The sequence below is a fragment of the Saccopteryx bilineata genome, chromosome 4 (genome assembly GCF_036850765.1).
Source record: "Saccopteryx bilineata isolate mSacBil1 chromosome 4, mSacBil1_pri_phased_curated, whole genome shotgun sequence".
Lineage (NCBI taxonomy): Eukaryota > Metazoa > Chordata > Mammalia > Chiroptera > Emballonuridae > Saccopteryx > Saccopteryx bilineata.
In genome coordinates, this window is record NC_089493.1 from 190,694,764 (window position 1) to 190,719,117 (window position 24,354).

At 50.5% G+C, this 24,354-nt stretch overlaps 2 protein-coding genes across 4 annotated transcripts in view; one reads left to right on the forward strand and one right to left on the reverse strand.

Moving 5' to 3' along the window:
* DOCK2 (dedicator of cytokinesis 2) overlaps positions 1 to 24,354 on the forward strand; it is a 395,036-nt gene that overhangs the window by 197,382 nt on the left and 173,300 nt on the right. The gene's annotated exons all lie outside the window — the stretch shown is intronic.
* Positions 1 to 24,354, reverse strand: part of INSYN2B (inhibitory synaptic factor family member 2B) — a 108,931-nt gene that overhangs the window by 7,508 nt on the left and 77,069 nt on the right. For both annotated transcript variants that reach the window (XM_066273232.1, XM_066273233.1), the window contains exons 2-3: positions 7,609 to 9,885; positions 6,322 to 6,396 (exon numbers count right to left, since the gene is read on the reverse strand). In XM_066273232.1, coding sequence (XP_066129329.1) covers positions 6,322 to 6,396; positions 7,609 to 8,945 — 1,412 coding nt within the window. In that variant the 5' untranslated portion in view covers positions 8,946 to 9,885. The remainder of the gene's footprint in view (positions 1 to 6,321; positions 6,397 to 7,608; positions 9,886 to 24,354) is intronic.

Here is a 24,354-nt window from a genome sequence, read left to right on the forward strand (position 1 = left end):
GGAGAAGGAGGAGGAGGAGGGGGAAGAGGATGGAGGGGAGGAGGGAAGAAGAGGAGAAGGAGAAGGATGAGGACTGTCATTTGTGCACTGGGATCTGTACAGCAGTCACAGGACCACAAGCTCAGTAATTCTCACGTCTCATGTAATACAGCCCTGTTCGATAGATACTCTCTTTGTTCCCCAAATGAGGAAACTGAGGCAAGCCCAGGCTGAAGGGCACACACACTGGTAAGCAACAGGGCCAGGGTTTGAGCCCAGACGGCTGGGGCGCTACGGCCAACTGCACCGCAGGGCACAGTGCTCTCGGCCTGGGTGAGCTCCTGGCCACCGAATGCGTGTGGGCTGCAGGTGCTGCTGGTGGTAATGACCAAGACCTGGGGCACCCGAGGACTGCACAGTCCCCTGTGGAATCGGACCCAGCGTGGAGCTGGGCTGCATGGAGGACCCTTTCTGACCCAGCCGACCAGCGCCCCCTGCAATAGTGTTTCCAGGTTGCAGGAAAGTTCAGGCAGGGAGGCTGTGCACCCAGAGAAGCGGGGTGACCCCCTCAAAGGACCTTCTGGGCCCAGCCATCTTGGGTGTGGGCAGGCTGCTGAGGTCTGCAGCGGGCCCTCCGCACTTCCTGCTCGGCAGGGGGTCTTGGTCCTTTATAAAGAGGAACGGTGACAAGCCCCTGCCATGAACCCTCCACTCTGAGCAAGTTCGCTGGGCACCTGATGACCATGGCATCGCCCTGGAGACGAAACACCTTCCCTTCCAGCTCCGCCTCCAGCTTTTCCCCTCTGCGGCGTGTTTCTGTGGCCCTCTCCCCGTGGTGCCCAGGTGCTCCCCAGGTTTACTGACCACCTCACAACTTTTCTAAAGAATTAGCTGTCAGAATCTGTGGACGCGGCGAGGGTAGTTTGGTTCCTGTCCGCTTGGATGAATCACGCCACTTTGGAACGTGTCTTTGGGGAAAGATTAGCCTGGGAAAGCAGGAGTTTTAGTTAGTTTGTCTTCCCCACCCTCCCCCCTTCCCAACCCATCCTAGAGCGAATATTGCTCCTAAAACTGCCTCCTAATGACCCGTTTGCTCATTATTTATAAGGCTTAATTTTAAGCTTCACAACCTGCAGCTCTTTCACGTTGGCAAGGGCACCCCTTCTCCTGGGCGTCTGTCCGCTGATGTGTCCTCTGAGAATCGCAGGTTCTCATCTCAGCCCCTGAGTGAGCAGGACCAACCCGCGGAAGCGACCGCTGCAGGCCACTGACCGGGGAAGGAATCTGTGGTCTGGGTTCTGTGGCCCTGAGTTGGGAAGGCCTCCATGTTAAGTCCTCAGAGAGGACAGTCATCTTGGAGGACTTTAACAGATACATTTGCTGATTATGCAAACTCAAAGGGAAAAGGGAAAAGAACAGAAAAAATCTCCGAAAAGCGGGGCCCGAGTCTGTTGGATCTTAGGTCACAGAACCTCTCAGAGTCTCAGTTTCCTCATCTGTCAAGTGGGAATCATAACCGTACTCACACGCGAGGGTTGTCGGGAGTCTGAGGCGAGATGCTGCGCGCGTTGAGCAAAATGCCAGGCACCGTGCCGGCACAACAAACGGTAATGATTGTTACATTAACTGGACAGGGAAATAAAGACTGGGTCGTTCTGTGGTCAGCTGTGGCCTCGGAGCCAGCAGCCATCCATTTGTTATTCCTGTGAGACTCTCAGCTTACTTGATTTTATATTTATGGCATGTTTCAGCCTCTTTAGCTATTAATGCATTAAAATAGGTTTCCCTTTTATTGCAGATAAATTGCTGATGCTGTAAATCCTCCTCCTTTTCCCTTACACTCTGGGGAGAAGAAGAAAGGGATAATATGTGGCTGGGAGAAACGGACTAGAGGCTAATGTCTTGGGGATCCACTTATCGGGGCTCAGAGAAATTTCCCCACGTATCCCAAACTCTGTGCCTGTTTCCTAAAGAGACAGCTTGAGCGATGTTCGGGGAGGGGGGTGGACTGGGGGAGGCTGGTTGGTATTGCTGAAATGAGGCCAGCTCAGCATTGACGGAACGCTGCTCCGTCCGTGTTGAAATGCGTTGAGAGAGCCGCAGACGCATCTGTGATCGCTGGTAAGGACAGGTGTGCCGGGTGCATTGATTGGTGGCCAGAGGGAGGACTGTGTCTAGAAGACAAGACTCTCACCATCCACCTGGCTCCATGATGGAGCTTCCTAAGCAGACCGAGGGAAAATACTAAATAAGGTAAGCAGAAAGTTGGTCGCTAAACCCACAGGCCTGGGCGCATGTCACTTTTCTAGTGGCATGCCTTGTTTCCGGTTAGCTAATAGCTGTAAGCGGCAGGCAAGGCCAAGACCCAGTGTCTAAAAAGCTTAACCGGAGAGAGAAACTCGTGGAAGGCTCCCAGCGCCACCGACCGCGTGACTCCAGGTGACCCGAGTAAGCTCCTCGGAAGGCGGAGGCCTGGCTTCTCTCCTGCGGGGCCTGCGCTCCAGAGAGACTCCCTTGTGATAAGTTCTGAATATCAAAACCGAGATGGCTTTGATATGTTCGTTGGAAATATCTATGTCCCTGTAGTTAGGAGACAGAGAGAGCGTGCGGAGGAAAGCGGTAGGGGAGAGGGTGGTGGTCTGAGGCATCCACTGAAAACCTGGGGGTACAGCTGAAACCGTGAGAAGAGGCTGAGAATGTGATGAGGAGACCGCCTGCCCAGGTAGACCCCAGACCAGGAGCAGTTCTGCCTCTAGCAACTTCCAAGTCTCACCTGGCCAGCCTCTCCCTTCACCCATTACAATTGCCAAGTGTCTGGCATGCTTTTTGTTCCTGTTTCCTAAGCAATGGATGCTTGGACGGTCGGTGAAATTTTCATCTGAGAAAGACTTCCTATTCTCTTCCCTTTAAACATTTGATGCATTTTACAACTTAAACAAAGAAGACTTTTTTGTTTCTTTCTTTCTTTCCTGGCAGCCATGTCCAGAGAAATAAATGCTTGATTGGTATAGTCAAAGTCCTCCAAAGAGGCTTGGCAGTGATTCTTAGAGTGAACTTGAAAATGAAGTGCAGGGAGATGTAGCTGGAGGAGCAGAGAACGGAGCGGAGGGAGGAGGGAGGAGGGAGGATGGAGGAGGGAGGAGGGACATGGCCTGGGGCGACCTCAGGCTCCGGAGAAGAGGAGAGGGAGCTTATTCCTTAGGGCACCATTCCTCGAACTCCAATCATTCGCTCACCATCTTTGTCAATAGCATAAGAAAGGGTTTGAAGCCATTCTAGCACCAAACTCCGATTTTCCCCTCTAAGTAATCACAAGGATTAAAATAAGTTTGGAGAGAAAAACAGCTTACTCACTAAGTAATTGAATAGTATTTAATCTCAGGTACCATAGGTAGCATTCACCCGACCCTTTGAGAAACTTCTCCTAGAATCAATGCTAAGGATCAATGAAGAGTGTGACCAGGGGGGACTTAAACAGCCTGGAACCAGCTGGAGGCACAGAGCCAGTTTCTGCCCCCTTCCTATAGAGGCTACGGCAGTCCCAACTCGAAGGGGTCCCTTCTTCGTGGTGTGAGAAATACCCTGGAAGGCCCCCAGGAGCCATGCCTGGAGTCCCTAGGCCTCTATGTGGTGCTGTGATTCTGGGTGAGAATGGGTCTATGGGGGTGGTCTACAGTAAGAAGAAAGCTAAGGAGACTTGAGGAGGCAGGGGACAGAAGGCTCCTCTTAGAGCAGAGGACGAGTTGGACAGAACCAGTGACCTCACGTGTCTCGATGGAAGCCAATAGCACTAGCCGTAGCCTTCAGCTGATGGGGCCACTTTGGAAACCTGATGCATCGCTAACTTGGCAGCAACATCTCCAGAGAAGAAGACCCGGCAGGCAGTTTCTCAGGCGCTATACGTACAGTGACGTGTGCTGGGCCCATCCGTCCCCGGGGAGAGGGACCACCCCTTAACAAGGCCCTGGGATGAGCTTCTCACCTCCCTTACTCAGTAGTGTGTAAGATCTGACTTTCCAGGGCACAACATAAGGTTTGAAGTCACTTGAAATGTTAAAAAAAGAAAAAGAAAAATGACAAGTCTCATCTTCCCCTACTGTTACTATGACGAAGGTATGTTTCTCATCTCTTTGCTTTCATCACCTTAATTGCCTGTCCTTCCGCAATGGCTCAGAGACAAGGATGTAGCTACTGTCTGGGAGACGGGTCTGGCCGTGAATGGTAATGAGGAGTCCATGCGTACGATGGAGGCTCCTCTTGGAAAACAGGAAAGGGACGTGGGCGTGAAGGCTTAGTGACCCTTCCAGGCATGTAAATTAATTGAGAATGTTTGCTTGGGATGTTTGAAGTAGCCAAGTAGGAAAAGGCAAACACTCTCAGACGTGCGGGAAGGTCATAGTTTAGCCAAATATTGCCGCTTGTCATTCCTCATAGAACACCGGAATGTCAGAACTGAAACGGGACCGGAGGGACCATCTGATTAAGAGGCCCTCAGTTTTCAGGCGAGGCAAGTCAGAGGCCGGAAGTGACTTACCCAAGGCCAGGCCGTGAAACTCACAGGAGCCTGGGAAAATCACCGCGGGTCCTTATTATTTGCATAAACAAAATAAAAAAAATTTTTAAAAAGCATCTTAAGGTACCAGAAAATACAACATCTGGCTGACAAAGAAAAGAGACTATCCAAGATTTAAATGGAGATTAGTTAAAGATAATTATTGTTTATGATGAATGGGTTTTTTGTTATTGTTCTTCCTAGCTGTCTAGACATTTAACAATTTTTGTCCTCCTAGAGCTTAGGAAATTTCCTTAAGACAGGAGCTTTTTTCCTTAAAAAAAAAAGAAAAAAAAAACAACAAAACAACATCGCAGTTGAGACTGCTTGCTGATACTTTCCACTGTCATAAGCCTTTTCCAGGGGAATTTTTTTTTTGGGGGGGGGTAGTTTACACTGAGGTGAGGGCTTCTTTTCTGTGCTCAGCCCTGAAGCTCCCCTCATGTAGTGAAAATATCTAATTCTGTGGCTGCTAGGTGTGAGGAATTGACATGTCAATGGAAAACTGGCCACGGCCCTGCCTAAGCGCAGGGGCCTCCTGACCTGCAGGCCTCCCTGCCCGGGTGAGGATGAAATGTCGGGTTTCTGCTGGAGGAAATGAGAAAGTTTTAAAAGAACGTAGAGGGAACCCAGTTGGGCTACGCATTTTCATTTGAGAGAGAAATGCAGCAGAGAAAGCAAAACCACATGCTTCCGTCAAAATTAGGGGCCATCAACCGAAATGACTGCTTTTGACCGCATTTCTACCTTGCCACTGAAATGGGGCTTCCAGCAAAGGGGCCATCGATCTTTCTAGTAATAACAGTAATAAGCCCCGGGGGTTTGTACGGAGCTTTGCGGTGACAAACAGGCATTCACATACTGCTCACAAAAATTAGGGGAATATTTCAAAAATGAATAGGAAGCTATAAAATATCCCCTAATTTCTGTGAGCAGTATCTATTGACACATGCATGTGCTCCTTATGGCAGCTCTGCGTAGGGACAATTGTGCCCATTCTACAGAGGAGGAAAACTGAGCCATAGACATGTTGGCAGACATCTGACTCGGGGAGTTTGACTCCCAAGTTCAGTGCTCCCACTACTCTGTAATGTTTTCCTTCTCTTCTAAAAATCCGCTTCATTGCGGTAACCTTACCCCCTGCTGGAAGGAAGGAAGGGAGGGAGGGAGGGAGGGAGGGAGGGAGGGAGGGAGGGAGGGAGGGAGGGAAGGAATGAGGTGCTTAGAAAGGAATGCAAAGCGCTTACTTAGCATGTTCCTTGACACACAGAAAGCGCCTGGCACGGGAAACCTGCTGTCAAGGAAGAGGCATTGTGGTGCGGTAGTCAAGACCACAGGGCTTGGGGTCAAGAAGGTCTGAACCTGAGTCTCGAGCCTGGCCCCTTCTCTGAGAAGGCTCTATGTGAGCCGGGCCACGCGGTGGAACTTCCCTGAGGACATTTAACACCTACGTCACACGGCACGGTTCTCAAATGAGAGGTAAAGGTGCACAGCGAGCTCTGTAAGGCACCTGCACTCAGTGTTCATTCAGTACAGTGTGGGGCTCGTCCTCAAAAGGATTTGCTCAGAGACCTTATAGCGGTCAGAAAACAAAGCCACGCCTGCCTTCGAACCAGATGTTCACCTTTCCCAGTTAAAACACCTTGACGGGTAATTCTCAGGCATGGCAAGGCCTCCTCCTGTCTTTGCCTCTCTCCTGGCTTTCCTGCGTCTAAGAGAGTCTACGCAAGGGTTCTGCGGACCCGCAGCCTCCAGGCCCCACAGAGCCGGCCTCCGCCGTGGCCAGGTACCTGTATATGATGCACGCCGTGTTCTGGCACGTACTGCAGTTGTTGAGATCTTGGCCAGTTCGGTAGAAGTGGCGCCTGCAAGACAGAGTATTTGCTGGATAAATCTTTGGGCGGAAGTCCTGGCCCCCTCCCCCCCGAGACGCAAGCTTCCTACGGACTCCATCCTGCAGCATGGCAGTGCCCCAGTCACGGGGAGCCACGCTCCCAAGCCACGTGGCCATCACACACACACAAGAAACCCATGACAAGAGGACCTCGTGTTTCTAGAGGGCTTATCCATGTTTAAGCACTTACAAATCTGAGAGTTTGGGGGTTTTTTTGTTTTTGTTTTTGTTTTTCATGCTGACAACAATCCTGGGAGATGAGTCAGCTCTTCTCAACCCCTTGTGATAGAGGGTTAAACTGAGGGACTTTGCCAATGAGTGGAAGGGGGGGTTGTTAAAACTCCTGACCCCCTCAGTTCTGGGCGTCTCTGTCTGTACCACCCCGGTGCTTCCCTCTGAGAAGGCAGTGTTGATTCTGATTCATATCAGCAAATGTCAGTTAATTTCCTCTTCCCGCACCTACCCTTTGTTGATGAGCTCTCATCAGCCCTTCTTGGTCTTTCTTTCGGGAGCGCATTTTCTAGGGACAGACACTCCACACCTAAATAAATAACTGTGTTTTCCTTCCCAGACTGGTGCTGAGTCACCCAGGAAAGCATTTTCTGGCTTTTTTTTTTTTTTCTTCTTCTTTGCAGAATTGGGATCTCATTTCTGTTCCTACTGAATTGGTCAGTGATGGACTGGCCCGAGCCATGAAAGTGGTCAGTGGAGGGGAAGGTCAACAGGAAGCTTAGTGGCCACTTCAAGTCCTTCGTGACAAACACACAAATAACGAAAACACTGTGCACACGCAGCGACTTGCTTCGAGGATGGGGTGGGGGAAGTACCCGTGTGCTGTCATTCCCACCCACCATTTATCAGCTGGGCCCTGATCTTAAAGCCGCTTCCGACCCTGCTGCTACATTGCCCCCTTTCTCCAGCCTGTTGTTATTCGGAAACAAAAAGAAATAGCCACGGAAATTCACCAAAGCCTAGGATTGAATGAATGAAACCCAGTTGGAATGAAGGAAGGCCATCGCTTACAATTTGGGGGAAACACCAGCCCCTCAAACATTTTGGAGACATTTTATTAATGGCAACCAAGGCGCTCTCTCTCTCTCTCTCTCTCTCTCTGCTCCTCCCCTGGCAAACGACTGACTTAACCCAGTGCTCTTTAAAATAATAAAATAAAATTTCCCCTTACCCTTCTGTGAGAGCCCGAGCTTTCTCCAAGTCTTGAATTACATTCAAAAGCACTTTAATTTTCTCCTGGTTCGAGTGCAGAGACTCCTCCACGGACTGCAGCCGGCCCTGGAGGTCACAGAGCTCGCCCCGGGCCAGGTGAACCTGGTCAGTCCCGCCCGTCCCTCCGCCGCTCTGAAGTTTGGGCTCCCTCCTCGGGAGAGGAGACAGGAGGCGATCGTTTTCTGGACAGTTTCGGAACTCTGGGGGGTCTGGCTGGGTGGGGTTCCTCCCTGCCTGCTCCTGACAAGCAGGGGCAGATTTGAATGCGATGGTGGGTGTGAGTGAGGGCAGGTCCTGGTGACTGTTCCTCGGTGAGGGACAGTCCAAAGCCCCTCCTGGGTGGGCCGGCTGGCTGGGGGAGCTGTGAGTCCGTGGAGGTGAGGGAACACACATCTCCTTTGACGGAGTCGGCAGCGGGCCAAGATCTTTGTCATCAGAGCCGTCTTTGGGCAAAAGCAATTCGGGTTTCGGTTTCCCTGTGCCTGGCATGTGGTTGGCACCGCTGGTGGCATTAAAGCAGGAAGGAGGCCTTTCTGAATCTGATGGCGGCACTCTTCCCCCATCACCCGGACACATGTCGACCGGAGGGTGGATGGAGTTGCTCATGTCTGCAGCTCTGTCTCGGCCGAGAGCGGGCTGTCTCGCTGCCCAGGGAGGACTGTGATAAATGTCATCGGGGACCTGAATGGCAGCCGTGGCTCTCTCCGAGGCCCGCCAAGCCCCTGCTTCCAAGCATACGCTAACGGGCCCATTGCTCTGCACCTTGGACAATCTAGGGAGGAGCGGGTGGGACACCCTGACCCGGCGGGGCCCATCCTCGAGGTGCTGAGCCAGCCTTAAGTAGGCGAGCTCCGAAGACACGATGTCCTGTTCGGAGAGGTTGCCGTTGACCTGGATGGCACTTGGGGAGGCGGTTGGCATTTCCACCAGGGACTTACTGGCCGTGAGTCTCTTCCTTTTGAAGATCGGGAAATGCTTCCTGAGACTGGGGGAGGTCTGGATGGCGACGTTCCGAAAGCCCCCGGCCTTCTGGGACCTGGGGAAGGACAGCGAGTAGGCGGGGAGGTGGTGGCGCCCGGGGTTGTGAGCCTTGCCCGCGGCCGCCGGGTCCTCGGGCGCGTGGACGTCCACCTCGGCTAGGCCGGGCGGGGTCTTGCCGCCGGTGGTGCCATCCTCTTTGAAGCGCACCTGCTGCGACTTGCTCCTGCGGTGGTGCGGCTGCCTCAGAAACTCCACCGACTCGAGGCTGTTACGCTTGAGGAGCACAGGCCGCACTTTCATATTTTGCTGGGCCATTGAGCCTCAGTGGAAAGGACGGGGACCAGACGCTTCTCCGGGGCACATGTCCTTAGGTCTTTGGAGCGGCACCCGGCGACGGCATCTCGGACGCAGAGGTCTGCCAGCCGAGGTGGAGCGGCCCCGTCCTCTGCGCGCAGGGAGCAGCCGCCTCGGCCATCCCCAGCCTGCGGATTCTCCTTGGGAGCTACCCGTTATGCTTCCCCTGCAGACGAAATATTATTTCATTGCAGCGATAATTGCCACTTAAACAATGAGTTAGGCTAATGATTAAACATCCGATCCACCAAGAGAGCTGGTGGGCTGTTTATCCAGGGAGGCTGGCAGGCGGCTCAGATCCCGGTAAAAGCTTGCTGCTGTCTTTGAACGAAAAGACAACAGAAAGTACCATTTAGGGGAGAGCGCCAGACTCCCAATGTGTGAATTCCAAACAAAACCTGCTACGTCTGAAACAGACGGCTTCCTTTCCCAGAGCATCAAGTCCCAGTGTAAAAAAAAAAAAAAAAAACTACAGGAGACTTAAACACATCTTCTTTCCATAGCGTGTAAACAGGCAGAGAAGTCACTGACCTGGGGGCCGGCTTCTCTGATGATACATGGTGCTCCTAAGGGCACGTCCCCATTCCGGTCAATACCAGGTCCCTCCCTCAGAGCCATTGTTTTCCTTCATGCTCCGCCTCTTTTCTTCAGCGAAGGACACTTAGCTTCCTAAACAGCCTCACAAAACCCAGTGGGGTGCGACCGGGACAGGCCTGAGGCATCCGAAGGCGTGAGGAGGGCAGAGTCTTTGTCGAGGTTCAGCCAGTGGCTCAAGTTCACACATGCATGCGCAGTGATCCACAGCCGTAGCCTCAGGGAACCTGAACTGAGCACGGCCAGCCCTTGGCCCCCGGACTTGGCTTCTGAGTCTTGGTGGTCTTTGCCAGCAGGCAGGCCGAGTCTGAAAGGGAAAGGGAAGAGGCAACAGTCACAAATCAGAACGCAGTTCCCGAGCACCTGGGTTTCTCTCCAAATTCCAGCTCCCCCCCCCCCAGCTGCGTGCCTCGAGTGGGCGGCGGTCTAGGGGCAAGTCAACTGCGCTGTCCTTCCTTCTGTTCACCCAGAGCCGGTCTCCTCCTGGCTGCGGGGTCGTCTGCCTGCATCACTCCTTCCTGCACTCCCAGGCACCCCAGCCGCCTCCTGTTCCTCCCTGACGTCCCAGCGTACATGTTACTTCCTCACGGCGCCTTTCCCATGACCCCTCCCCCACGTTCACCTCCAGTGCCAGACTGTGTCAGGACCCCCGTGATGCCTTCCCATCGCATAGGTCCTAACACCAATTGCAGCTGTCCTTAAATAGTCACTGTGTGTGTTTATTTGGTGTGCGCCTCCCCCCCCCCTCACCCGGGAGCTTCGGAGAGGGCCGAGTTTGGGAACGCCACCTGGCGCTTCCCTCTGAAAAGCAGGTCTGGCCCCCCCGGAAGTGGCATCCTCCCATCACTCCCTGAGGAGATGTCCCTGCTGGCGATGGGTCCCTGCCGTGCTGCATGACAGTCCCAAACAGCCCCACTATTAAATTCAGTTTCATGTTTCAGTGACCTTCTGGAAGAAGACGGTAGTCCCTCCCTTCATTCATCTTAGGACTGAGCCGTCTCTGCCTCCTCCTCTTCACGTGACAGATGAGCCTGCCAGAATACCTATGGTAGCAGGGAGCTCACTACCTAATTTTAGTTAATAGTAGCAAATGTGTATTGAAAACGTATTCTTCCCAAGCACTGCGTTAGCACTGAACATCAATTCCTAAGATGGTTTTTAGTAGATCCCCATTTTGCAAAATGAGCACTTAAGACTTGTGAGGTTAAGTCACATGCCTGAAACTACACAGTGTGAACTCTTTTTTGTTTATTTTAATTTTTTTTTAAGTGAGAGACAGGAAGGCAGAAAGAAAGACTGCCACATGTGCCGCAGTCAGGATCCACTCAGCACTCCGCCTACCGGGCGATGCTCTGCCCATCTGGGCCTGCTGCTCCAATGCTCGGCAACCAGGCTATTTTTAGCACCTGAGGCAAGGCCACGGAGCCATCCTCAGCACCCAGGGCCAACTTGCTCCAACGATTCGAGCCATGGCTGCAGGAGTGGAAAGAGAGAGAGAGAAGTAGGGGTAGAGAAGCAGATGGCCACTTCTCCTGTGTGCCCTGACTGGGAATTGACCCCAGGACTTCCACGTGCTGGGCCAATGCTCTACCACGGAGCCAGCTGGCCAGGGCCTACACATTGCATACTCTTGACTCCTGTGCTGAAAAAGCTTAGATATTTATATGTCTACTTTTGTGGATTTCTTTGCCTGATTTTCCTCTATGTTTTCCCTCTCCCTAACTGTTCATTAGTGCTTTGTTCTAAAGTTAACTCACTTAGACTACAATTGTCTGAAGCTGCTTTTCAAAAGAGCTCACGTTTAGTGAACATTGATTATATGCCAGCCATTGTGATAGCTGCTTTTCATTTACTCTCTTCTTTAATCCTCATGACAATCTTAAAGGCAGATGCTATCAGAATCTCTTTTTGTAAATAAGAAAACTGAGGCACAGGACGTTAGGTAATTTGCCCCAAGTTGCTCACCCAGTAGTGACAGAGCTGATATCTGAACCTAACGGACTGATCCTGGAGCCCAGGCTGCTAACCACTGGACATTCCTGCCTTTTCCAGGTCTGGGAAAGGTTTCAAAGTCCCTCCACATTTTCCTCCTGAAAGTCAACCATCCTTCTGGTGTAAGCTCTGCTTTTCCTCCGGGAGATTCATCTACCCTTGAGATGGTTTCTTTTGATCTTTAAAAACAGTTGGTTTTCTGTGTTTAAAGCTATTACAATGTTCACTGTAAAAAACTTCAAATAAAATAAACAAAAAGGGGAAAAAATTATCTGAAATTCACTAGGCACCTGGCTGTGCAATACTTGCACATGCATTCCATGTCCAGGGCTCACACGTGCAGGTTCACAGGGAGCATTTTTGATTAAAAACAACAACAACAACAACAAAAAGACAAAAACTGAGCAACATGGAGAAAGTGTCATTTATAGCCAGTAGAGTCACACCCTCCTTTTGAGTAGGCTAATAGGACTCTGTTGTCTAGTTGTACCATGATTTATTGAAAGAGTATCCTTTGGTAGATACTTATCTTGTTTCCAAATATTTGGTATTATTAATAATCCTGTGACATTTTTTTGGGGGGGGGAGTGAAACTTGGAGCACTTGTTTAATTATTTCCTTGAAGTGAATTCCTAACTAGAATTAGTACTCATACATTTTACATTTTGTTGATATTATCACTTTTACTTCTAGAAAGCTCTACTTAGGCGCAACCCTACTTTTAATGCATGATGGGGCCTTTTCACCGGAGCCTTTTTGTCACTGAGTTTGGTCAAGTTTGATTTTTTTTTTTTAACTGCCAATAAAATGAGAGAATAGTTGTCTCTGATATTTCTTACTATGTAATCTATTTCAGATTGGGCATTTTCCCAGATGTTTATTGGTTTTACACTACATCTGGTATAGGTAAAGAATGAAAAGTTGCGTACTGTGATCATTTGATCAATTAAGCTAACTATGGAAACTCTTGTGTCCTAGACATAACCTAGGAAGCTTAGTAAAGATAAACATTTTCACTTGAAAAATTGCAAATTTGCATCCCAATCTGTCTGCCCCCCGATGCCCACCGTAACCTTTGCACAGACACATTCTGGGTTCTGGGGAGTGCGCCTGGCTGAAGGGAGTGGCCCTTTGGGGGCCTCAGGCCTCACAGGCTCCCCTCCCCGCTCACCATTCACTGATAGGGAGTCCCTGGGGCTTGGTGGTTAGGGCTTAATTAATATCCTGGCCAGAGTCCAGAATCACTCCCCAGAGAGGGCAGCAGCACACCCAGTGGCTGGTCATTATTGCCGATCTTTGTGACATTTTATTCTCTCCTCCCTCGATTGTTGATTTATTGAACACTAAGCCACTGTTTATGCCCCAACCATTAACCGTGTCTGGTCCACGTTGTATGGTCCTCATGAAATCTGTGTCCATTTAGTAGGTCCAGAAACATTTGGTGCTCTCTCTGTAGGTCACAAACTTTAGACTTTCTCTGGAATAGACCCCCCAGTGGTCTTCTCTGGTTTTTAGGCTCTTACAGTGAAGGACGGCGTGCATAGGCTTGAGCTTATGGGTAACTTGGACTAGAACCTTCCACTCGCTGACTGTTGACCTGGAACAAGTGACTTGGCCTTCGTAAAACAATAGAGTTGCTACGAGGATTCAATTAGATAGTCAACATAAATAACATGGTCGGTGTGGTCCCTGTTAGTTCATCAGACAGAACCCAGTGGAGACCGTGAGGTACTCATAGTGCGTCTTGCCCCTTCTGCTTTCCCACAGGAGCATAAATTTCAGGAAGCAGTGTGCACGGGTGGCATTCCCAGGAGTCCTGCCCTTCTCTCTGCCACCTCCATACGCCGAGTACCCCTCTGACCTGGCACGCATCTCCCCGTACAGTACTTGTCGGCTGACCTTCAGCCTCCTCAGCTAGACTGCAAACTCCCTGACAGCAGAGACGGGCCACAGTCCACTCTGAACCCCTGGCCCTATGCCCAGCTCGATACAAAGTCTGTGTTAAGTGAATTCTTGTCAAAGGAATGAATATACGGGGGTGTCCTCAGGTTGCGACACAACTCCGTTCCTACGACAGTGATGTGACCCAAATTTTGGTGTAAGTCGAAACACACCCTAGCCTAAGTCACTGACTTAGCCTAACACAGTTGTATAGTCTAGAACATAAAAACACGATTAAGCCAAAAATGGTGTAGGTAAGCGTACTGGAGGATGCCAGCTCCCTCCCTCATGAGCCGTGTTACTGCGAGCTCTTCCGCCGCGCTCAACCAAACCAGTTCGCCCACGTAGTCTGGAAGTACGATGCTAACAGGGAAAGCCAAAACACGTCTCATTTTTAAAAGTCTTTTGGGAGTGAGCATCATAAACTCGAAACATCGTATGTCGAGACTGTCGTAACTCGAAGACCCCCTGTAATCTCGTATCACCTTATTTGCCTTAACTCCTGTTGACATAGAATAAATAGCTGGGTAACGAATAAGAGCAAGTTAATTCACTTCTACCTTGCTTTCCCTTTCAAAGACGTCTCACTAGGCCTCTGGGATGAGTGAACTCTGTCTGTCCTTTATGGCAGGGGTCCCCAATCTTTTTGGGGCCACAGACCGGTTTAATGTCAGAAAATATTTTCACGGACCGGTCTTTAGGGCAGGACGGATAAATGTATCACGTGACTGAGACAAGCGTCAAGAGTGAGTCTTAGATGGCTGTAACAGAGGGAATCTGGTCATTTTTTAAAAATAAAACATCGTTCAGGCTTAAATATAAATAAAACAGAAATAATGTAAGTTATTTATTTTTTCTCTGCAGACCAGTACCAAATGGCCCACGGACCGGTACCATCCGTGGCCCAGGGGTTGGGGACCACTGCTTTAGGGTACTATGCTCGCTCTATCTGTGACTCATAGTTAATTTGGTTAGACCAGGGGTTGGGAACCTTTTTGGCTGAGAGAGCCATGAACGCCACATATTTTAAAATGTAATTCCGTGACAGCCTGTATACAATGACCCGTGTACTTTACGCATTATCCAATAAAAATTTGGTGTTGTCCTGGAGGACAGCTGTGATTGGCTCCAGCCACCCGCAACCATGAACATGAGCGGTAGGAAGTGAATGGATTGTAATACATGAGAATGATTTATATTTTTAACGTTATTATTTTTGTTTATTAAAGATTTTTCTGAGAGCCAGATGCAGCCATTAAAAGAGCCACATCGGGCTCGTGAGCCATAGGTTCCCGACCTTTGGGTTAGACCAGGGGTCTCAAACTTGCGGCCTGCGGGCCGCATGCGGCCCGCCGAACAATTTTGTGCGGCCCACAGACTAATCCACGAAGTTCAAAATATTTTGGATAAAATTAAGTAAGCCTAGGGGCCTACTTGTATTTTTCATTTCTCTAGCATCCTAGCTAGATATTAGCTTAGTTAACAGCAGTTGTGATACGAACTACAGTTTCTGGTCGTTTTGTGACACTGAGTAAACTGCATGAACGATTGTGCTTGTTGTACTGATTTTTTTTGTTTTCAACTGCAGTGAGAAAAGTGTTGCGTAACAGTTGCCTTTTGTAGACCTAGTGCGGCCCGCCAAATGGCTGTGATCTTGCTCTGCGGCCCACATGCTGAGTTGAGTTTGAGACCCCTGGGTTAGACCTTACGGAGACCTGTTATGACCTGGGCACTGTGACAAACATGGCAGAACTCACAAAAAAGGAATAAGATCGGATCCCTACTGGAGCACTCAGAAGGGAACATTGAAATGCCACCCCAGGTGGAATCGACCCCCGAGAGGTGGTACATAACCTTGTGCGGCGTTGGGGATGACTTGGGTCAAGGAAGCTACATGATTCGTTTCATGGATTCAGATCCTGGTTCAAGCATCGGCGGTGCTTACATTTCAAATGGGACTTGGGCCTTATCATTGACTCCAGAAGTCAACAATTTTTTTTTTTCTTTAAAGGATCAGAGAGTAAATATTTTCGGTTTTGCTGGCCATACAGTCTCGGTTGCAACTATTCAACTCTGTCGTGCGGCAAGAAAGCAGTCATAGACAATATGTCAACAAATGGCTGTGACTGTCTTCCAACAAAACTGAATCTAGGAAGCGGGCAGTGGACCAGATCTGGCAGGGGGGAAGGGGAGACGACACACAGTTTGACAGCCTGCGTGAGGCAGTAGGGAGTCCTTGGTCAGTTTCAAGCAGGAGGAATTTGATTAGGGCCTTTGTTTTTTCAGAAAAGCCTCTATTTGCTGACACATTGCTTATCTCCCTTCTCCTTCTGTACTCAGAGTCAGTAAGAATAAGTCTGACTATTTATACCACACTTTACAACTCACGAAGCATTTTCAAATCCCGTGTAATCCCCACTAAGCATGTTGGGAAGCATTACCCTGGTTTTAAAGAAGAGGAATCAGACCCAGATGAGTCAGATGGCTTGTCCTAAGTCGCAGAAATGGAATTGGAACCCAGACCCCCCCTCCCCTGACGTCAGCCTCAGGGCTCTGGTGAAGGCCCCAAGTCCTCCCACTCCAGGGGGCCCATCAGGTGTTTCCCCGTTGAGTGAGTCGGTCATGTTTCTCCAGCTTAGTGGGTGCATTCTCTGTTGTCTCTCTCGTCAATTGTCTTTAGAGGGTGCATTCTGAAAGGCTCTTAAAGGAATGCATCTTAGAGTCTTTTTATACCTTCCAGAGTATGAGTCTGTGGGGAGCACTTCCAAAAATAACTACCGATCGCTTCGTCCTGGGTCTTGTGGTTCTTTACGCCAACGTTTCCCTGCACTCCGTTTGTATTCAGCTGGTGGCTTGGTCAAATCTGCACCCCCTTCTGAAATCAAAGAGTTAAATGTTCGTGGTCCAAGACTTTGCCTTTCTGATTTGAAAGTTGCCCCAGCATCTTTCTCAATAAGAAACAGGGGCTGACAGATGTTTGGGGTCTGCGTGAATTGACTCTTTCCCCCAACTGGTCAAAAAAACCAAAAGGAAGTGGCTTTCTTTCTTCTTGCCGCCTGGAATTACTAAACACAGGTGTACTGGGGGGGTGTGTGTGTGTGTGTGTGTGTGGCAGAATCAGGTACCAAAGGTTGAGGTTAAGATCAAAACTCATTTATTTGGAGTCTGGGAAGCTATCGTGAGCAAGAAATCTTTTTCCTCATTTTTAAACATGTCATGTTTATCTTTTTCTCAGTTATCTGTTATTTGTACCCAAGCCTCTGTCATCTCTCATTTGTACCTCCAAAGGAGAGGCCTCTGTCCTTGTCCCCTTTACCATCCGTCCTCCACAGAGCAGCCGGACTGACCTTTATACAATTTAATCAGATCACATCAGGCCCCTCTTTGAAATCCTCCAAAGGCATCCTGTCGCATTTAAATTAAAATCCGAAGTCTTTACAAAATCTACAAGGACCGGCCTCCCCTGGCCTTGCCCGCCACCCTGTCATTGCGTCTCACACCGCTTCTCCCTTCCTTTCTGTGACCTGCCTGGCCCCCCGACCCTGGACGTGCCAGGCTGATGCTCATCGTCCGTCTGCCCTCACCACTGGCTGTGCCATTGTTGGAACGTCCCGTCCTCCTTTCCAAGGCTGGTCTCCAGGAGGACCTCCTCACCTGTGCGCCCCCCCCCCCCCGTGAGCAGCACCCTATTCTACTCCTTTGTCTATTGGTTGTCTCTGTCCCCATTTACCGAGGAACCTCAACAAGCCTCTGTTGAAAGAATGAATGAATGAATTCTTAGCGTTAGAGTCTTCAAGGAATCATAGAACCTTAGAATGAGAACAGAGAGCTTTGAAACTTTCCACCTTGGGCGGGGGCATCCCACAAGGTAGTTTTCAGATCTCCTTTGACGGTGGGATCATATTTCTATATCCAGGCTTAATCCCCGTCCTGATACCTGAGACAGAATAAAGCCGGGCTGTTCTGGAAAAAGTGGTGGTGGGGGGTGGCGTTCTCCCGGTCACTCCGAGCCACACCCTGGAACCCCAGGGCTCCAAGCGAGCTCTGTTTGAAAGCCACTGAGACAAACCCTCTCATTCTACAGATGGGGAAACTGAGGCTCTGAGCAGCTCTCCTCTCCCTATAAAGTCCTCAAGAAGAACAGGAACGGCTGGTGTGTACCGTCTGACCCCAGCATGGCCCCTGGCAGAGCAGGAGCTCAGGGCACATTTGGGGAACAGTTCAGGTGGCCCGCTGAGTGGACAGCAGGAGGGGAACAGGGTGCTGAGGCTGGGGCGTCTGTCCCCCAGGGCAGCAGTGAGATGGTGGTGGTGGGGGAGGGGGGGCGTGGCTTCTATCCGGTTCAGGTGCAGGTGCCTCCTTTCGAACCAGACCTCGTGCAGAAGACTCACGCGGACGCGCAGGCCACCAACGCTATTTTATTCTGCCTACCACTCCAGCCCTCTGATTACGCTTGTTAGAAACAGACAGACAGACAGAGAGGTTATGCTCCTCCCCAGCTCTTCGCCCCGCCTTTGTCCCCACCTTGTCACACCCCTGCCCCTGCCCCTCACCCCCTGCTCTCCTTCTTCCCTTCCTCCTGACCCTTCTATTGCCGTCTCCTTCTCTCCTGCCTCTTTAAAAAGTGCTTCTGGGTTAGTGATTCATTCCTTTGGCTGTTCCGTGTCAAGACGGGAACTCAGTATCTCTTGGAATGGCCTCTCCTACGAACCTTAGGGGACAGTTCTCCGGGCCACACATCCCCGGCTAGCGGCACTGGAGGCTCGTGTGGCTACTTCTGAAAGGTCACCTCCAGCCTGCCGTCTCCAGGGTAAAGCTCGACTCCCATCAGCTGCGATTGCTGACCTGTTCTCCCGGCCTCTTCTCACGGAGGAAAGAGCAGGAGACTGAGAGAGAGCTCTGTGTGTTCATGTAGCACTTTGAATTCTTTCCAGGTTTTTCTTTCTGATCTATCTCTCTCTCTCTCTCTCTCTCTCTCTCTCTCTCTCTCTCTCTCTCACTGCATTTCTATTTCACTACATCACTAGGGACATTTTCTTACCTTCTTTTTTTTTTTTTAGGTTATACTGTTTTGTCCTTAAAGAATTAGATTTACTCTTCCTGAGGTCAGACGCTAGGGGAGCTGCCTGCCCAGACATAGCGGAGAATCTTGTGAGGAATAATGGTGTGTCAGACAGGAGTGGGCACACAAGCCGTGAGGGATTCTGTCTCACTGCCCTTCTCCATCAGCTCGAGTCAGGGAAGCCAGCAGGACACTCAGCGGCTGGTGATTTGCATTGCTGGAAGCAGATTGATTGGTAGGGTATGGCGCTGGCACCAGCCACGACGAGGTTCTTTTCCAGTACGGGTGCTGACACTTCCAGCTTCCACATGGGGAGGGATCCGGCCACAGTGGAAGGGCGGGGGGCAGGAGAGTCCGTCTCAGCACCGCCTTCTTTGGTTTTGTGGCACCTGGAACTCCGTAGTCCTCTCAGTGAGCCCGAGGTTACGCTTGCCAGTCTCACCCTGCAGCTAAAGCTCTTAGGAATAAAATGGGAAAAGCCTTCTGCTCTGAGGAAATCTATGCTCCTGTGTAAATCCACCAGACGTGTTTGGTTGATAAAAACACGAGAACTGACACTGAAACTAAGAATGACCCCAGGGACCCTACGCCTCCTCCAGCAGTGCTCAGGTCTTCACAGGGCTCTCAGACCTACTAGCCCGGGTTGGCCTCACAAGTCCTGCCAAGACCAGGCACGATTGCTCCCATTTTTCAGATGAGGAAACTGTGGAAGGGAGAGGAAGATTTGCCCAAGATGAGCGTGGTCTGGGGGATGGGAACGGCCTCAAACCTTTATCAGATCAGGAGCTTCCCCGGGGCCTGGAGGAAGTCCAGTGCCCACCAGAGAGGTGCCTGGGGTGAGGGCCAGCAGAGGGGCCCACAGCAGCCCAGGCACATCACACCCCCCAGGGACAGTTGTCAGCCCCGGCTCTGCAGTGCTCCATCCATCCCGGTACCACAAAGCACTGGCAGGCAGCCGCAGCGAAGGCTTCTGGATCCCTGCCTACACTGCAGGGTTCTCACACAGCCGGAAGTTTGCAGAAACGCAGGACTTCAGGGCTGTTCGTGACCCCACCCCTCTTTTCTGAGAGCAGCAAATGGTGTGCCCTGCCGGTATCCTGTGCAGCACATAGTAGGTGCTCGTTAAACAGTGGTTGCCGCTGTTCTGTTTTTACCATGATTACCACTATGCATTGGGCCCCAGGTCATACGGAGCTAGAACAACATCCCAGGACTTGAAAGTCCCTACGGGGGGCTGTGGCAAATCTCCACCAGCAACGGAGACTCCACCCAGCCCCAGCCCCCTTCTCAGACCTCCAGGGTAGGCAATGGAGAAAGGCACTGGGGGGAGGGACCTCACGCCTAGCCACCTGCGTTCTTCCTGCCCCTGTCCTGGACAGAGGCAGGGTATTTGTTTATCCTCTCCCGTTGAGAGGAAGTTTACCCCCTCGGGAGCTCCCGTACTGCCCCGTGCGTTACCCCGACTCCAGCCGCTGGGGGTCTTGCTGTCTCTGTATATACCCAGGTCTAACCACAGCCCTCAGCAGTAGGGGTTGTATTCTATCTCCTGCAACAGAATACTTATAATTATCTAGTGGGGCCTTTTTCCTACAAAGAGTTATTCCCATGTTTACACCTACACTTGCTGAATGGCCTAAAACAGGCGTCCCCAAACTACGGCCCGCGGGCCGCATGCAGCCCCCTGAGGCCATTTATCCGGCCCCCCTCCGCACTCCCGGAAGGGGCACCTCTCTCATTGGTGGTCAGTGAGAGGAGCACTGTATGTGGCGGCCCTCCAACGGTCTGAGGGACAGTGAACTGGCCCCCTGTGTAAAAAGTTTGGGGACCCCTGGCCTAGAAGTAGTCACCTAATCTTTTTGGGCTCAGTTTCCTGATTTTAGAATGAGGATATTTGGCTTTTGTAATGAGGTATCTGGCACGTAATCGGTGTAGTAAGGACCAGCCAGCAGACCTCTCGGCTTCCTTCCTTCTCCCCTGCTTTCTGGCGGGGACACTGTCCCCCGATTCTCCCCCTTCACCCTTGTCTTGCTTGTACACAGACCTTTATACGAATGACATGGTCTCGAGCCAAGCCCTGGCCACCCTCCATGATCCCTGCTGGGCCAGTGACTATATCCCAGTCCTGTGACTGAGCCTGGATTGCTGGGCGGGGCACTGGATGGGGAGGGGCACCCAGAGCATAGGGGTGCACAGGGAGGGGGCCAGAAACCACGGCTGCCGGGGGGCAGCGGTTAGCAACTCCCCAAAGCCCACACCAGCGTTCCCTAGGAGAAGGGTCAGAACCTTACGGGCCCAGAGCAGCTACGTGACTGGCTGTCTTCATGTGCAACGCCAGGGCCCCTTAAATCGCACATGGAGCGGCTTGAAGTGGTCTGATCATTTTAGGTAGGATGGCACAGAGGACCGGGGCGTGCATTTTGAAGACAGACTGCGTAGGTTTCTAGCTGGCTCTGTGATTTTCCCGAATCTACCAAGTAGATTAAATTATTTCACTTCTTTGTGTTTTGCCTTCCCCATCCGTAATATGTGGCTAATAATATTGCTTCCTAAGCTGTAAGATTTAAATGGAGTCACGCTGGATAGCATTTAGAAAGGTGCCTGTCAGGCAAGAGGCACTTAGTAAATGTTGGCTCCTTTTATCATTACTATTGGCATCATCATCATCATCATCATCATCATTATCGAGGTGTGAGCACCTGCAAAGACGTCTATCATTCCCCAGTTGTGCCACCCAAACTCTCATCAGCGAGACAAGTTACTGTCACTCATCTAGCTACTGCACAGAGTGGGTATGAGGATTGATCAAAAAGAAGTGGATGTAGGACATAGTTACAATAAAAAGCAGATACTATAAAACCAAAGGCAATAGTAACTGATGGAAGATAGGAGGCATAAAGTTAGGAAAGAAGAAAAAAACCAAGCATAAACTTTTAGCACGAGCTTCCTGGTGAGCCACGGCAAAACGGGAAGCCCAGTGGAACGTTACCATCATTTCTTAGGGCTGGGGAGTATATTATTTCATCACTAGGGACTTCCGCTCTCAGAAATACTTATTATAAGAATATTCATTAGGAATCTGTGAGCAGACCTAAAATTTCAGGTCTAACCTCTGAGAGCAAAGAGAGTTCTGATGACATTTGAAAATGTTGAAGGAATGTGAGCTCTTTAACCCAGAAAAGGGGAATGGCTGGGGGAGGGGGGGGTGAGGAGAACATGATGTTCCACTTGAAGACTTTGCTGCAACACCCAGCGGGGAGGAGCCCTGTCCTGCCGTGTTCCCGAAGACGGAACCGGGACTCCGTGGTGGAACGCCTCAGGACAGCAATTCAAGTTTCAGCTAAAGGCATAAATTCACTCAAACTGAAGCGAGCCAACAGTGCAGGGAGCTGGCGTGGGAAGTGGTAAGCTCCCTGTTTATGCTAATCTGTGTGTAGATGGCCACCTCAGGGCCATGTGGTGAGGTCTGTCGCACTGTCCGGGAGCATGGAGATGACACCTGCATCCCAGGCCACGTTCACAATCCCTGGGTCTATGTAATACCGGCACGAGTTCTGAAAGGAAGAGACCAGCTTTTGTTGAGTGTAGACTAACAACTGTAACAACCACCGCTCCCTACAAAGCTGCTCACTTAGAAATCAGGGGGCGGGCTGGGTACAACAACCAAACCACTTTTTTAAATCACTATTCAGGATAAAGACTATTAGGAAATCATTTGGCCAAGCAATGGTCAGCAGATCTGCGGAAACATTCTCCTTTGTCAGAAGTGACTGTCACCCGCCACCAGTCTCCTCTATGTGTCCCCAGTGTCACCAGCACAAGCCAATGTGCAACGCCCCAGAGCCCACAACCCACCCCAGCTCTCCTCCACCCAGGCACTCATCAACTGGTCTGCCACTGTCTTCTCCCTCACCGGGGTGGGCAGTATCTCACTCAGCGTCACTGGATCAGTGTCGCCAGAGAGCCTGTCCCATGCAGACAGCTGTAGCCTGTGGTTAGGATCATGGCCCGTTGAGACTGACTGCTTGGCTCTGAATGCTGGCTCTATCCTTTACTGGCTCTGAGTTCTTTGAAAATCAGTTTCCTTATTTATCAAATGGGATTGAAAAGAGTAACCTCTACGCACACATACACAATTACAGCATAAGTTACAAGTGATGTAATAAAATTTAAGCTTTTAGCAAAGTGGTTGTCTTATCTATTGTATCAAGGGTTGGAAAACTATTTCCCTCCAGGGTCAAATAGTAAATATCTGCAGCTTTGCAGGTCATGTGGTCTCAGCATGTTAAAACTATTCAACTCTGCCCTTGCAGCACGAAAGCACCCACAGACACTGCATACATAAATGTGCATGGCGCTATTCTGGAAACCTTGTTTATGCAGCTTGAGAGTATTTGAAGCAGCAAGTGAGATGGCCAGGTGGAAAGTTTCAACAACCACAGAGGCTGAAAGGAAGAAACAAAAGCTGGTAGAACGGTGGTTCCAACAGGAGCACATGGTGGTTAAGGGCGCAGGCTGGGGTGTCAGATAGATCTGGGCTTAATTCTGGCATGGGTGATTGGAGCATGCCCTCTGAGCCTTGGTCTCCTATATATAAAATGCAAAATGGCAAGTTCAAGGGAGCGCTCTCAAAGGCCAGGGTGTGGATTATGAGATAATGAGACATAGTGCCAGGCATTTAGTAAGAGCTCAATAATGTTGGCAAATGAGGCCAGTGATGACAGAGAGACTATTGAACTGAACTAAACCAAACTGAGCCACGGCCTCCCCTGGCCTCAAGGATGCCCAGACAGTATGGCTCATTAGGTAAAGCAAGGGCTCTTGATCCTTCGAGTGCCTGGCACCCTGCCTCGAGCCTTCTATTTGGCTGTCTGTAAGTGAGGCCAGGACTCGTGGCTCTCTCCTGACAGAGGCAGCTGTAATGAGACCACGGAAGGGGAGCCTGCTACCACCTGCCTAGAAATGTGATGCCACGTCGGCACCACAATCAGTGACTGCAGTCCCTGCGTGTGCCAGCAATGAGCCCTGGCATTTCAGTCCTGCCCTCGTCGAGGGGATCTGAGGCTCGCGGGGCCAAAAATCAGTCTCGGAGAATAAAGGTTTCTGTCCTGGGCTGTGCAGAGCTGCTTGGGAACGTGGGTCAGGAGCAGTTCTGGGGAGGGCCTGGGCTTTGGACTGCCTTTGTTGGATATTAGTGTTCTAGAAATGGGCCTCTCCGCAGGTCACATTTTGTTCAGGGAAGACATTGCTGTCAAAGGCGAGGCTTACCAGGTTCCTTCCCACTCGTGTTGATACACGAAGACTAACAAATGGGCATCCCCGGTGTTCCCAGTGTGCTTTTTATTCTAAATCTAGAATTTCATTCCTTATTTTCTTTGCCACAGGTTTCCTGGGGCGGGGGGCATTTGAACTCTTATAACTCTCACTAATGCTACCAAGGCATCCCTGCTCTAATCATATATGAATTAGTATTGATTTTTAATTATGTCATCTCTTACCACTAAATTATGGAGTTCTCACAAAATATTCTTGTCTTTCTCCCAACATTAGGAGCCTCAAACTCTCTTTTTTCCTATTCTTTTCTCCCTCCCTCCTTTTCTCCTTCCTTCCCTTCATTCTTTCCTTCTCTCCTTTCTCCCTTACAATAGACTGCTGTCAATCACCCACCGTGTGCCAAACCTTGCGTTGGGCATCAGGAGTACATTCAAGCGTTAAGGACGAGATGGGTGAGCCACAGACAAGATGGTAAGAAGCAAGCTCTAGGCAAGGTCAGGGGGCTGTGGA